The sequence below is a fragment of the Gavialis gangeticus genome, unplaced genomic scaffold (assembly GCF_001723915.1).
Source record: "Gavialis gangeticus isolate Ggan-Ray unplaced genomic scaffold, GavGan_comp1, whole genome shotgun sequence".
In the NCBI taxonomy this organism is placed as follows: Eukaryota; Metazoa; Chordata; order Crocodylia; family Gavialidae; genus Gavialis; species Gavialis gangeticus.
The window spans coordinates 50,668,904-50,684,196 of NW_017729032.1; the positions used below are offsets into that span (position 1 = coordinate 50,668,904).

The 15,293-nt window shown below is 40.9% G+C and overlaps 1 protein-coding gene across 1 annotated transcript in view; it reads left to right on the top strand.

The window, feature by feature from the left end:
- FRY (FRY microtubule binding protein) overlaps window positions 1–15,293 on the top strand; it is a 480,115-nt gene that overhangs the window by 424,095 nt on the left and 40,727 nt on the right. Inside the window, exons 55-58 of the mRNA XM_019523795.1 lie at window positions 2,890–3,079; window positions 6,518–6,667; window positions 9,538–9,636; window positions 10,565–10,648. Coding sequence (XP_019379340.1) covers window positions 2,890–3,079; window positions 6,518–6,667; window positions 9,538–9,636; window positions 10,565–10,648 — 523 coding nt within the window. The remainder of the gene's footprint in view (window positions 1–2,889; window positions 3,080–6,517; window positions 6,668–9,537; window positions 9,637–10,564; window positions 10,649–15,293) is intronic.

The window sequence follows — 15,293 nt, forward strand, 5'->3', positions numbered from 1 at the left end:
GGGAGGCTGCCTTCGATCCCCTTATACATGGTACTATGCTTATTGTTCCCCGTTCCTTTCGGAGTGACAAGCTGCACCCCCTACAGCCTCACCTAGTCCTCCGGTTTAACAGTATCAAACAAGGAACACAAAACCATGAGCCAACCGGCTACAACATAATAATAAGCCCTCTGGCTATACCATAAAGTCCAGGCCCCACCTGGCTTTCCAGTAAAACCTCGTAGTCAGGATTCTTTCCACCTGCACATGGTGCAGCTACTCGTTCTATCAGTCTGCTCAGCTCCACTGCAGAGCTCTTGCTCCTCCAGCTGTCAGAAGGGAACTGCCAGCCAGGCTCCGGCCTGGGTTGTTTATAAGGGCCCAGCCCTGCCCCCTTCTGGTCACCTGACCCACATGGTTGCCCCAGCAACCGGCAGCTGAGCTGCCCTGGTGCTTGGCAGCTGTTCTTAACCCTTTTCTAGGCACAAGGCACCTACATGACCTTGTGACATGTTGAAAAAAACTTCATAGCATCTTTCTGCTCAACTATATTTACTAAAACTCTAAAAACTGAAGCAAAACATCCTTTATAGCAGAAATTGAATGAGATTTATTAGGGGTGTGCAAAGCAGGCCATATTTGATCAGGGACAGTGATTCGATTCGTTGATTTGGATCGCTGTCCCTAATTTGATTCAGCTGAATCCGAATCTGAAGATTCGATGCGGATTCAGAGAATCAGCAATTGGACATAGACACAACTTCAAAAGTTTTTTCTACTTACCTTGAGGTAGCAGGAACGGCTTGTGAACACTGTGATGCTGGGGTGCCTGGAGCATCCCACAGGTGTGCAGGGGGCCTCCACGTGTTCAGCGGCGAACCCAGAAATGGACCAGAAGTACTTCTGGTCGACTTCCTGATTTGCGGGGGAGCATGCTGTGGGGACCCTCTGCACCTCCCCAGCTCAGTGATCAGCCACAGGGGTCCCCAGGTGCCCCCCTCAAACCCAGAAGGCACCAGTCATTGAGCCGGGAGAGGTGTTGGGGGACCCCCCAGCACGTTCCCTGGCAGACCCGGAAGTGGACCAGAACTGCTTCTGGTCCATTTCCGGGTTTGCTGCCAAGCGCACTGGCAAGCCCCCTGCACTCCTGTGGGACATTCCATGCGCCCCAGCATCGCAGCACTCATGAGCCCCTGCTACCTAGATGTATGTAGAAAAAACATTTAAAATGGTCTCTATGTCCGAATCTCCAAATCTTTCTGAATCTCTCTGAATCAATTCGGAGGGTTCTGATTCAATTCAGAGAGATTAAAGGGTCCTCTGATTTGATTTGGATTCAGAGATTCGGCCACCGAATCGGGTCAAATTTCTGCCAAATCGAATCAGAGACTGAAGCTTTGCACAGCCCTAAGATTTATATATAATCTGTACAGTTCCAGTCACTGCATATTTCATTAAAAGCTGTGTTAAGCAAGCCTTATAAAAGGACAGTTATAATTAAAGGTTAGGGACAGAAATGACACATAAATCAGTATAAGTGATTGGAGACTGGTTCACATCTCCTAACACAACAGAAGTTCAGTGCACATAAACCACTTTCCAAATGGCCAAAGCCAGTTTAAGATAAACCTGGATGGATGTAGTATAAACTTACCCTATTTAGGTTAAATTGGTTTATTGAACTTCCATTCTAGATCCCCTCCAGATTCAAGTTAACTCATGGTCCCCCAGCATCCCAGGATGCTTTGCACCTCCCCTGCAAGCCACCCCTTGTAGGATGAGGAGGCTAGCAATGGCCCAAGCTTTCTGATCCAGCAGAGCAGGGAGGCATGTTCTAGCATTCCCAGTTTCTGGCCTGGGCCACTGCAAGCATGTGGCTGCATTTCTGGAATCAAAAGTGAAGTGTGTTCACTTGCTAATTGGTTCTGTCTACACAGCTTAGACTGACCTGCAAAGATTGAACTGATTCAGCCTCAGGCTCTTTGACTGTACTTAGCCAAAGTGTGCATGGTAAACTACTCAAAGCTGAATCAGCAATATAGCCTCAGCACTGATTTCTTGTGTGTCATGGGTAGGGGTCATGTCATATCTCTTTCTTCTTGGTACTCCCCTAAACGTGTGGCTGCTCTGTGAAGGGTTGCCTCATTGCGCACACTGGAAAATTTAAGGGCTTGGTATATGAACACTACAGCTATCTAGAGCTGTGCACTTCAGACTGGATTGTGGCTGACCCTTGTGGAAAAGTTAGGAAGCAGAAGATCACACAGGAAGTCTGCCTTTCTCTTTGCTTGCCCTGCATGTTGGGAAGCACAGGGATGTATCCCTCCATGTGCACACATCACTCCAAAGGGGGAGTACCCAGGAGCAAGTATTTTAGCACTCCATAGAAGAAGCAGCCATTAGCACATTACCCTATTGTACCAGAGCATTCCAGGAAGAATTCTTTCTTGTAAGATTTTTTCTGAAAATTCCCCTGGGAAAATGGATGTCTACTATGTACCCACCATAGCTGGAAAACCAATTCTAAACTTACTACACTTTGTTATAGGTTTTTTTATAGGCTGTACTAAGTTATATCTACACCAATTTGGTCAGAATACTCACAATGTACTTTTCCTCCATGAGGCTGTTTGTCTGTGATCCAAAGGAAGAAATCTGGAATTTAAGCTATTCAAAGAATGCTGAGGGTGGAAACAGATTTTATAATGGGAAATATGTATGTGTGTTTTATTCTATTGTTACTCAAAAATAGCTGTGCTGTATTTGCCCAGTTTTCTAAAATGTTTGGGTTTTTTTGTCAGAGACCAAGCATGGACAGTTCAGTAAGCGATAGTTTCAGAAAGTTCTAAGCAGTTGAAAACAGGGAGTCGAATGGAAATAGACTTACATGGTTTATTTTCTCTTCTACAGTTTTGGTGAAGGTGACAGAAATGCCTCCCCTCCTCCCTCACCGTTCTTTTCTGCCATCCTTGCTGCATTTCAACCAGCTGCATGTGATGATGCAGAAGAAGCCTGGCGTAGTCATATGAACCAGCTCATGTGTGATTCTGATGGGTCCTGTGCAGTTTATACCTTTCATGTGTTCTCCTCCCTGTTTAAGGTAAGACAACATAACTTAAAACCAGTGAGTTTAGATAAATGTGCTGACTCCCCAGCACATTATTTAGTCATGGTGGTGGTAGTAGTAATGGATTATCATTTATGATTGTACTTGTAATCTTATGTATTGGAAAATTGCCTGGCCACAGAATTGGCCACAGAATACACATTGTTGCATGCATGTTCCTTGGACAGTTTTTCTTTTAAAAAATTACCTTACTTTAAAATATACTTATGAAGTTAACATTTATGAGATGTGAACCAAGTATTAAGGAATAATGATTCTTTAATTCTGCAAATATCCTGAAATCAAAGCTATAGGATGGTGACATGAACAGTTTACAAGTGCCTGAATATACCTTCTCACCCTTCAGTTTATGAGACAGCTTGACCTGCTTTCATCGAGTAGTAAACTCCCTCATGTTTCTTGTGGAATAACGCACATGGGCAATTGCCATAAGTTTAGTTGACATGTCATAAATTCGCAAGCTGGCTTACCTTGTTTTAAACTTTCTCATAGTCCCATACCTTGAGAGATGCAAAATGTCACATTCATATCAAATAGTGTTTAACTTTGAATACTAAAGAAAACTGTTCAAATGTCACCATGGTTACATGTTCTGTAGCTGATCACTTTAGCAGCTATGTGCTCATTTCAAACTGCCTCATATACTGCCCTGCCAGTGCCAGAGCTCTGCTGACCCTTACTGAGTTCCTATATGCTTCAGTTCCCTTCTCTCTTCCATATTGGCAGCACAAAGCTCTGCATTATACCAAAAATAAACACACAAGCGTAGGGGGCAGAAAGCTATTACTTCAGCTCCCCTATGGATAATTTTTGTGACTAATTAATTTTTAAAAACTTTGCTTGCTTTTTTTTAATTTTTGTAAGGTGGCAGCAGAATCTCCAGGTGGCCTGTACAGAATACAGGCTCCTTCATGTAGAATTTAGTTCCATTTGGCCATAGAGGACAAAGAACCTTGAATTTTCACATTTCAGTATCATGACATGTCTGGCTACATGGCCATCCCCATATTATCTAGGGACTTTGACATGTGTTTTGTAGTAGATCCTTAAAATAAGAACTCATGCTTGGCTTCCTCTAGGCTCTGTCTCTGTTTCTTTGCTGCTACATATACTACATTCTGCTTTGAACACACTTATAGGTTCACTTTTCAAGCTTGGCCTTTCTAGTCCTTGTTTAAGCACTTGCTGGAAAATAGTAATTTTAGGCACTTCAGCATTAATTTGTGTACCCAGCTAGAGCACCCATGTTTGAAATTCAGTCCTGTGCTTTTTCATATTGCATATTTTAGTCTCTTCTTACCAAGTATGCCAGATGTAGAAGATGATAAGGTAAATGTTTGACATACAGGTGCTAAAAAAGATTGACAGTATGTTAACATGAAAACTAAAATATTAATAAGGTTATGTTAACTGTGACCCTTAAAATTACAGTTAAGGGAACTGTTTGTCTCTAATTGCAGGCATTGTTACAATGATACAATGATTAGTAGTTTACATACTTTCTTCTGTATAATACTCAATGCCAAGTATACAGCATAGTTCCCAAATACAATGTTTAATTATTATAACAAAGTTTGGCTAACAGTATTTAACATGCAAGGTGATGTGTAATTTCAAAATGGCATTTCCAAGTTAGAGATTAAAAGAGCAATAGTATGTTTCACCTCTTAAGGTCAAAGCACAGGGACATGTTCTTCCCCAAGTCTTTTTTTCTTAAGTTCCTAACTTGTCTGCATTTGCAGTGTTTTTGCACAATAAAACTCTGCCACAGATCTGCTCACTTAAAAAGACTTTTGACTCAGGCCAACAGGAAGTTTCATAAACAAGTCCAAACTGTGCTAGGCTTGCAGTCTGAAGAACTGCCAAAATATTTGTGTATGAAACAAAATTACTGTTTGGAGCAGCCTCTTAACCTAATATTTTATTTAGTGAAAGGACTTTATTTCCAGTAGCATCTGGAATCAGAGCTACCACTAGTTGTTTGACTGTAGTGTTTGCCCACAGCACAAAATCATTATTTAAGATTCCTAGGGTTGTTGGTTGTAGCTATGTTGGTTAAGGATGTAGGCGGACAAGGTTCTTTGGGTAGACATGATAGCTTTTATTTAACCAACTAAATAGTTGGAAAATTTGTTCTTTGCAAGCTTTTGGGCACAAACACCCTTCTTCAGGCATAGAGAGAGTCTGCTGGTGAAATGTGCATTCTCCTGGAAATTTTAATTTTTCAAAATTGTAAAGTATTTCCTCAGTAGAATGATGGAATCTCATTGGTTTCAAGGTAATCTTTGCTAAATTCCTGCTCTAAGATGGATCTTAGTATTTACGTTCATTCAGATCAAAGGCTGTAATGGATTTTAAGACTGACAAATGGGTTTATAATTGAGCTCCTTAATGTTTAATATGTTTGTTGTTGGCAATCATGTTTCTTTCCAGTTGAGGGAGGAGAATATCAGATCAAAAAAGGAAAACATTCTGAGAACACTTTTTTTCTATTTTTCTGTTAATACAAAATGAGCACAGATTTTATTGGCAAGTACTTTTCCATATAGAATTAGTAAACTCAGTACTAGCTAACAACACTGTTTTCAGTAGTCCTTTTCTACTAACTAATATTAATTAGTCATTGGCTTGAGGCCCAGAGTGTGAGAGATTATAGGTCTCTTTTTCAATTGCTTATTCTGGCTGGTGTAACTTTGAGTATTCTCATTATCCATAAAATGTCTCACCCTTTTGGCCTCAGTGATGTACTGATGATATCTGTCAGTATAATTTTGATAATTATATCTGCATGATTGTATTAATTCATTAAAGGTTCAGGTATCAATTAAATGGAAATCACTTAAATAAGTAACAGCAGTAGCATGTTCCTTGAAGACTAGGACAAAGGGCTCTTCTGGGTTCAGTGACTGCTAAGATATCAAACATCGTTGTAGGCAATAGTTCCCAAATGCAATTTGATACTATTGGAACTTTCCCAAGCAGCAGAGATGCTCTAGCAATGACGGGGGGGAAATTGCTTTCATAATTTTTCAGGCTGCTGTTTGGTATTGGAACATTCTTTACAAATGGCCACTTGACTTTGGATACTAACAAAACAATACCCAAATGGGCAAAAAATTATGTGTTGATCAACACTGATGATAAGCAAGGTCAAGAAAAAGCTACAAGAAAAACAATGATAAAAATGGTATTTCAGCAACAAATTGCAATTTCATTGCTAGATATGAATTTATAGCCATCCAGATAGAGAAACTTCTAAGTACTCTGTCCAATGTAATAATTATTGCCTCTCATCCCTCAACAAACATTCTCTTCGCCCTCATTTGTTGCATGAAGCAGGAATGTGTGCAATTCTGTTTACAAAGTTTATCCTGGAGAAAAGTATATGATAAGAACTATTTTGTTTCATAGAATATTCAGAAAAGATTCTGCTTCCTAACCTGTGATGCTGCCAGTTACCTTGGAGACAATCTGAGAGGAATAGGCACAAAATTTGTGAGGTCTTCTCAGATGCTGACTTCATGTTCAGAATGCCCCACTCTTTTTGTAGATGCTGAAACAGTAAGTATATTCCTATAAATGATCATGAATAATCTATCCATTGTGTGCCATATCAAGGAAACCAGGGTGACAAAAAGATTTTTGTTTGTTAGAGTCATCTAGTCATCTTTGTTAGATTCATCTAGTCTTCTATAGATAAGTGTTAGAGGCATTCTCCAGTTATCCCATCTCAAATCATCTCTGAAGGGATTCTCTGTTTATCCTATTTCCAGTCAGCTCAAGAATGTATTTATCAGGGGGACACCTGTCCCTTTGGATTTCTTACTCATAGCCCTGATACCCCTAGTGATTATAATCTTTTTTTTTTCTCTCTGTGGTCAACCAAACCTCCATTTATTCATGCTGTTTTATTAGAGACTGAGTTGCTAGCATTTTTTTTAAATAAGATGCATTTAGGAGTTTTTCTTTACAGTAATACAGTACTATTGCTTGTTAGTCCTAGTCTCAAAGTGTTACTGATATAACTGTTAGTTATAAGTGTGAGTTATTTTTACTAGTATATTTATATAAGCTCTAGTATGGATACACTTATACTAGTACAAGTCACCTCTACCCTTTTCCCATCCAGAACATAAATGCATCCATTCTTAGAAGGAGTTACACCAATATCGGTATTATTAATCTCTTACTATTTTCTAAATATAGAAGCCCTCACAAACCATGTTGAGGTTATTGGTTTTAAATCATTTACGAAGACCAGAGAATAAGAATGACCAAACTCTGACTTTTAGATTTGGATTCATCACTGTTTAGCAAGGTTACATCCAAACCTGAATTTTGGTGCAGTATGGTGTTACTGTAAACATCTCATGAACTAAACTCATGATGTAGTAGAGTTGATTTCCACCTAATTAGTTGCACAGCCCTTTTGGAGAACCTTGGAATATTCCACATTATTGGATGTGTTTTTTTTTCTTGCTCACTCGAAATTTTATTTATAATAGGTAAGCAAGTATGGAGGAACTGTAGAAGAGAACTTTTTTAGTATACACACTGGTGAAACTCCAAATCCAGATAGCCCTATTTCAGATTACATGTTAGATTTGAAATAATAACAACTTGGGGGCATCACATGCTTTGTTCCATTTGGAGCCCAAGTGCACTGTCCACACCAGTGGTTCCTTGCTTCCTTCCCTACAAGCTCCCTGTTTCAGAACCCTCTGCTTCCCTACTAACATGCTTTCTTGGATATAACATGCACTGTTTTTTCAAAAATCATCTCCTGGAAATTGGGGTGCACATTATAAGAAACCTAATATGGTAATAGAGTTTCTGCAGCCTCATGGGGGCCCGGGGTGGCAAAAAAACACTCTATGTGTTCTACAGGGAGTACCACATTAAACACACTGGCTCCCTAGCTGCTGCTGCTCAGTTACTTACTGCTACATACCAGTAATTTCAAAGAAGATTATTTTTCCTTCGTTCTGCTCTTCAAAAGAGGGGTGTGTATCTTTCTCAAGGGACGTTATATGCAAGAAAATATGATATTTCAGAGACTCCCTGCAACTCTTTTTTCCTCCTATGCCAGGGATCCCCCAGCCTCTCTCCACATCCCATATTTCTTTAGATGCTCTCATTCTCCTTTACCAAAGTCCACCATTCTTCCCTTCCCTCATTCCAGAAGCTCCATTTGCCCTCATACTAGAGTACTCTATTCTCCCCCTGACATATTCCAGAGGATCTGTGAGAGCCTCACTTTCCCCTGTATCTTCCTCCCCTCACCATTCTTAATTTCCTTCTTTCATTTCCCTTTCCCTTTCAAGGAGAGAATATTATGAAATTATATTGGGAGGATACTCAGGGCTGAAGTGATGGGGACATAGTTGTCTTCAAATGTGTTAAAGGCTGCCATCAAATTCTACTTCAATCCCAGTCACAGAGATGGCTGAAGCCATTGGCTGTGATAGCCAAATGATGAGGGCTCCATATGACCCATTCCTGTTTCATTTAAGTCAGTAGGTTACTGTCCTCTGATGCCTAGAACATTACCTGAAACTGGAATTGGTCAGCTCTACATTCATTAGCTGCTAACCTAGAAGCAGCACAGCGAAGTTTCTGAAGCAGAGCTAATTGCCTCATTTGTAGTAGTGCACCAATGTGGCTACATTGCTTCTGGTTCAGGAGCTACTGCTGTTGTACTAATGGCTCTAATGGCTTTATACCCCGTACTAGTCAGCTCTCACTCTGGCTCTGGTCATAACTCCAGCAACCAACCACTACCCACTGTGGATGGGATCAAAATAAAGTTCTGGTTCATACCAACAACTGGTTGCTGGAACTACTGACAAGATGGTGGCATAAGTGGTGCCCAACCTTTCGGGGCTGGATGAAAAGCACAGGGTCAGTCCGTGGGCTCAGTCCACCAGGCAGCTGGCAAGCAGGCTTAATGCAGCACACAGCCCCACTCTGCATACCAGATCAGGCCCCAGCCCTGCATGCTAGATTGGGCCTGCTGCCCCAGCCCTGCAGGCCAGCCCAAACTGGTACCTAGGACAATGTCATCTGGCCATGGGGCTTGGAAATTTGGTGATGTGGAAGTAATGGCAGCATTAATTGCCACCACTTCCCTGCCGCCAAATTTCCAGGTCTGTGGGGAGCCCCATAGGCCAGATGACATGGCTGTGGGCCAGAGGCTGAGCACCATTGGTCTAAATGTTTGTTGTTTCGGAACTGTATTTTTAAACCTTAACTCCACTAGGATTTGGCTTTCACCAGTACAGCTAGCATCATGATAAAGTGTCAGTATAACATTGTGATTGCCAGTGGTACACCTTAAAGTGCTTTTTGCAGGGTCTATCATGGTTTCTACTTTACTGATATTCCTTAATAGTAGAATTCATTGGCTTTTTTTTTTATCATAATGTTTCCAGCTTCTCTCATGTGGCCTTCTTGAAAAGCTGAAATTCAGTGTTTTAGAACTACAGGAATATTTGGATACATACAACAACAGAAAAGAAGCAACTCTTTCAGTAAGCAGATATTTCTTTGCTTTATTGCCCAATGTATTCATATGTTAAAGCAGGGCTGTTCAACTTCTATGCAGCCAGTGGCTGAATGCCCCATGGGCCACACCAGCAGGGGTTGTATCAGAGTGAGCCACAGGTCTCTTGGACCTCGTGCACATAGATGTGACCCCCTCCTCCCCTTCCTGCTACACCTTGCACCCATGACCCCTTCCCATTGCTGCAGTGCATGCCTGTGCAGGCCATTCCTGCATACTTCCACACAATACACATACCCCTTCTTCTCTTCCCTGCCCCCCACTGTACCGTGCATGCTGCCCCAGGCTCCCCCTCAGCTCCTCAGGCCATGCCTGGGTTGGGGGCAGACAGCAAGCAGAGCACAGGGGAGCATGAAGACTCCAGCTGCTATTGGAGCAGGAATGATGGGGGCAGCAATGACAAGGCAGGAGCCCAGGGGCTGCAGCTTAACTCCTCCTAGGCCAAAGGTAGTTTACAGGCTGCCAGCTAGATGGCCCTGTGTTAAAGCATTCTATTCTGCATTTTGATATGATATCTGTTTAAAAAACTATTTAAATATAAATATTGGATTCAGAAGTGCCTACTTGTATCTCCCTCTATTTTAGAAGTTATAACACAATAAAAACTGTTTTATCTTGCTTTATTTCAACTATATTTGGATCTCTAGCTTTTCAAGTTCCTCCTGTCTTTTTAATAGTAATTAATATATTTATTTGCTTTGTTTCTACAGTGTAAGCCCTAATACAACTCAGAAACATAGCTTTTTAACTCAATCCGCTAAGAAGCAGAATTTCTTAGATTATGTCCAGTCACCTAACGTAACACGTTTCTCAACCATTACATTGTGAGATTTAAAATATCTTCTTTAAATCTAGCTAATCTAAAAAGATCTAACATTTTCTTTCTTGGAAAACAGTGGCTTGCAAATTGCAAGGCAACGTTTGCTGGGGGCTCAAGAGATGGAGTTATTACTTGTCAGCCAGGGGATTCAGAAGAGAAGGTAATAAATGAGCAGTGCTATTTTATTTCCTCTAAAGTGCCATTCATGAATTATTTCTTAATTGCCTAGGACACTATTATGCTTTCCTCCTTTATAGAGTTTGGGGACAGTCTTAATTCTTGCACTCATAAGACTGATATAATTACTGGCACAGGCCTTATCAGAGGAAAAGGATGTGTGAGACTTTGGCATTATAACCTCTTTTGTACCATTGAGCAGAGCACAGCAAAACTGTGTACAGAAAGTACAGCAAACAGTTTCTTCAACACCACTGGAAGGGAAAATTGGAAAGTGTTGCACCTTTTTTTCTTTCCATTAAATAGAATGATCATGGCTAAGCTAGCAATGCATTTTTTTAGTTTTAGACCAAACATTCTGACTGTAGATGCTTACCTCTAAAAGACCAATTCCAATCTTCCTCACAAGAGAAACACAAGAAAAAAAGAACGATAAGACAAACTTAAGGAGTTGACCCTGCAGACAGAATGGAACTGGAACCTTCTCTTTCCCTGTGTTTTGTATATATTTTTAAAAATTAACATTTTCAGAAGCTTTGCCAAGTTTTAGCCAGTTTTTCCTCAGACACATTTTTATAGTTTTGTCCATTTTGTATCTTCATTCATTTTCTCTTTTTATTGATTCATTTTTCTCTCGCTCTTCCTCTTTTATCCTTTCTCATTACCCTCTGCTTTTGCTCTTTTTCACTTCATCTTCTTCCCCTTCTATCTTATTTCTTCTTTTTCTGTTCTGCCGTGATTTTTGCACATGTGCATTTGCCAAGCACATAGGAGCAGATTAAAACTACGTTCAAGTTCTTTTATTTCAAAAGCCTTAGGTATTTCCCCTTATGTTTTGGCTATCTTGACACTGTTTGAATTAAAGCCTATGGAAGGATCACAAGCAATGAAAAAGCTGTTCAGCCTCCTCCATGTAGCACCTGTGCCAGCAAAATTGCATGAATACTTTGGTAACGCTGCATACACCTGCCAATTTTGGGGCTATATTTAACAAAGCTACAAAGATTGGCCAGCTCTGAGGTCATACCTTGGCATACTGTAAGTAAGCTATGTGCAAAATTAAGAAAAAATACAGAGATCCAATTAATAAAACTGAATCCAAATATGAAATAAAATTCTGTGGAGAGTTATTTACTAGAGTATGCTCAATTAGTGTTTCCACCCTTCCCTCACATAAAGGAAACAGTAGAGCTGTGTGGAAGGTTCAGTCGCTGATTCGATTCAGTGGAGAATTCAGCCCGATTCAGCGGCTGAATCTCCAGATCTGAATCAAATCAGGAGACCATTTAATCTCTCTGAATCAAATCAGAACCCTCCAAATCGATTTGGAGAGATTCAATGATTCGGACATAGACACAGCTTTAAATGTTTTTTCTACATACCTCCAGGTATCAGGTGGCTTGTGAATGCTGAGATGGTGGGGCAGATGGATCATCCCATGGGAGCGCGGGGGGGTCCCCAGCACACTCAGCAGTGGGCCCAGAAGTGAACCAGAAGCACTTCTGGTCCACTTCCAGGTCCACTACAGAGCGCCCAGGTGCCTCCTGGGTCTGGGGGGCACCTTGGGACAACCTGTGGCCGATCACTGAGGTGGAAGGATGGGGGGCGAATCCCCACCTGCTTGGCAGCAGACCCAGAAGTGGACCAGAACTACTTCTGGGTCCGCTGCCAAGCACATGGGGGGGCCCCTCCCCACACTCCTGTGGGATGCTCCATCCACCCCACCATCTCAGCATTCACAAGCTGCACCTGGTACCTTGAGGTATGTGTCTATGGCTGAATCACTGATTCTCCGAATCAGCATCAAATCTTCAGATTCAGATTAGGCCGAATGGAAATGGGACAGTGATCCGAATCAACGAATCAAATCGCTCTCCCCTGAATCAGGCCGAATCTGAATCTGAATCAAATATGGCCCGCTTGACACACCCCTACTAAACAGTGTTTGAGAAAAATGCTCTTACACTGATGATCTGAGAGCTTACATGGTCTTAGTTCCTTTTCTCAAAAGTGTGATCCTTGATCCCATTTTACATCTTGTAACTTGTTACTCTTTAAAAAAGGAAATAAAGCAGTAGGGGACTCCAAATAATATACAAATGAAATGGGATATGAATTGGGTACATATATTAAATGGCTAAACTATTTAAAGTTTGAATGTCATGTTACTCTTGTGTTTTATTCACTTTAATTAGGTATTCTCTATTTCAGAGTTAATGTGTGTGTATCTTGGGAATCCAGAGTTCGTCCATGAATTACTTAATAGAATGAAAAGAAGGGTTTCTCACTGCTGTAGAAATCCCTATTTTCTTTGACCAATAATGTTCCCTCAGCACAACATTTATTATTTCTTGGCTGTTAACAGGATGGGAGGTCTTTTGATTTATATCAAAAGACCTGTGTGTACATACATACATATACATTTCTCTTCTCTATCCCAGTCATTTTTCCATTTGGTCACAAAAAGACCTTTCTTTCCCAACAATCTCTCTTTTCTTTAGTCACCCAAAGTAAAATAGGAGCAGAGATCTAGGGAAATGTGTGCTGAGGAAGTGTCATTAGCAAAAGTGACTGCTATAAGAAGTAATATATTTTCATGCATTTCCTCCGCTTCTCTGCCTGAGCTTGAAAGGATGTAACAACCCAGGCACACAGTGAAGAAAGTGAATTTGTACTTAAGCACAGAGTAATTATTGGAAAGACTGGGTGTCCTGTAGGGGGAGCTGAAGAGGAAACTATATAAACTGTTTAATCCTTCTTGAAGATTAAACTCAGGGCCTGGTTGTTACTTGGGACTCACCTGACATATGAATACTGCTTAAATTAACCCTAACGATAATAGATGGAGTAGTAAGAAATATCTCATTCTGCAGACAGTTAGATTATCAGATGCATGTAACACCCTACCTGGAAAAACAAAAGTAGGAATGTGTATTCCTAGCCTACTCTGCAGAGAAGAGACTATGGATGCTGACAGAGGTTCAGTTAAAGGCACTATGGGGTCTGATCTGCAATGCCAGCAATTGCATCTCCTCCCATGTCACACATGCATGGCAAGAAGTGCAACTGAAGAACCAGGAATCAGATTCTAATTGCTCCCTACAGCGGGTGCAGGGGGAGCCCAGGATCCTCCTCCACTGACAAGTAGCAAGCTGGCTGCCCAGTATTCCCGTGGCTCAGAACACCAGTCAGCTGACTCAGAGCACCAGTGTAGCGTTCCAATGTGCTCCTGTGGCTGGGAGCATCAGTCAGCTGATCAGCGCTGGCCACACATTCAATTTAAGGTGCACAAGAACCAACCACAAAGTTATTACATTTATTTTGTGTAATAACTTAGTGACTTATTCCCTTTTTTTTGTGCTATTAATTGCATGAATGTGTAGCCAGGTTACTATTTAAGACGTGATTAACTGGTCTTGGTCCCTTCTAAACAGGGAATTCTTTAACTAGTAGTCAAATTCTTCCGTTGCTTTCCCTGAGCAAGAGATGTCTTGAAGCTTACATTTTCCTTGACAGTGAATGGTGATAATTCAAATAAATATTGGCATCCTATAAAGCCATTTAATGTCCCTCATTTGAAGATGCAAGATCAGTGTATAACTTTCTCCCATTCTGCTTAGCCAAAGTATGTGGCTTTGAAATTTGAAAAGTAAGTGGAATAAGTGCCCAAAACTGTTAAGTGGGTTTTGTAAGGTACTCAAGCTGTTAGCCAACCCAAACTAAATTGTACCCTACATGGGTTCACACTAGTGTTCCAGTTTGTACTTTGTGAAACAGGGCTTCATGTAGCTTCAGGTTTAGCTATTTTATGTGAATCAGGCCTGCCAGTGAACCTAAGACTAGAAATCTAGCTACAGATTGACAGCGAGGCAAGGCAATATCAAGTCTCATTGTAAACTATGCAAAATGTGACTTCTAACTGACACTAATTAATTCTACTGGATTGGCCACATAAAGGTCCATGATATGGTTGTTACTAATGAATTATTAAGATCTGGAATTAAGTCTCAAATGCAGTAAAATTCATTACAAATCTAGAACCTGAACTGGGAATTAAGCCCTCCTTGCTACCTGGCTATAACTAGGTAGCAAGCCCCTGCAGAGAGGGAACAGGAAGGTATCCAATGTGCAACTATAGATTGAGGAGTTAGCACTATACCTGAACAACATCCATTTAATGCTGAAGGCTCACGTGTCAACAGTATTATTATACTGTGCAACTCTTCTATGTCCATAAAACCAACTTGAAAGTAGGTGCTAGGGGTGATCCCAGAACAGCCTGACTGGCAAACATCTGGCTCTGGAGTGAATCAGCGGACTTGGATGGGTAGGACATGCTCAGCAAGTACTGGCAACTGCAGTGATACAGACAAGCCCTGGGAGGCCGTGTAAGTGTGATCATTCCACTTGAACCAGTTAAAGGGCAAGGACAGTTAAATGAAATCACAGGTAATATTTTTCCCTCTCAGCTTCAAGATGAAGAGCTGAAAGTTTTATCCAATTATAGGGTCAAATTAGCCATCTCATTAACCAGGGAGTTTGGAGAATATTTATTTAAAACTAGTATATTTTCTTTCAGTTTTTCACATGATGCAACTCCCTCTTTTCTTTTCTTTTCTTTTTTTTTT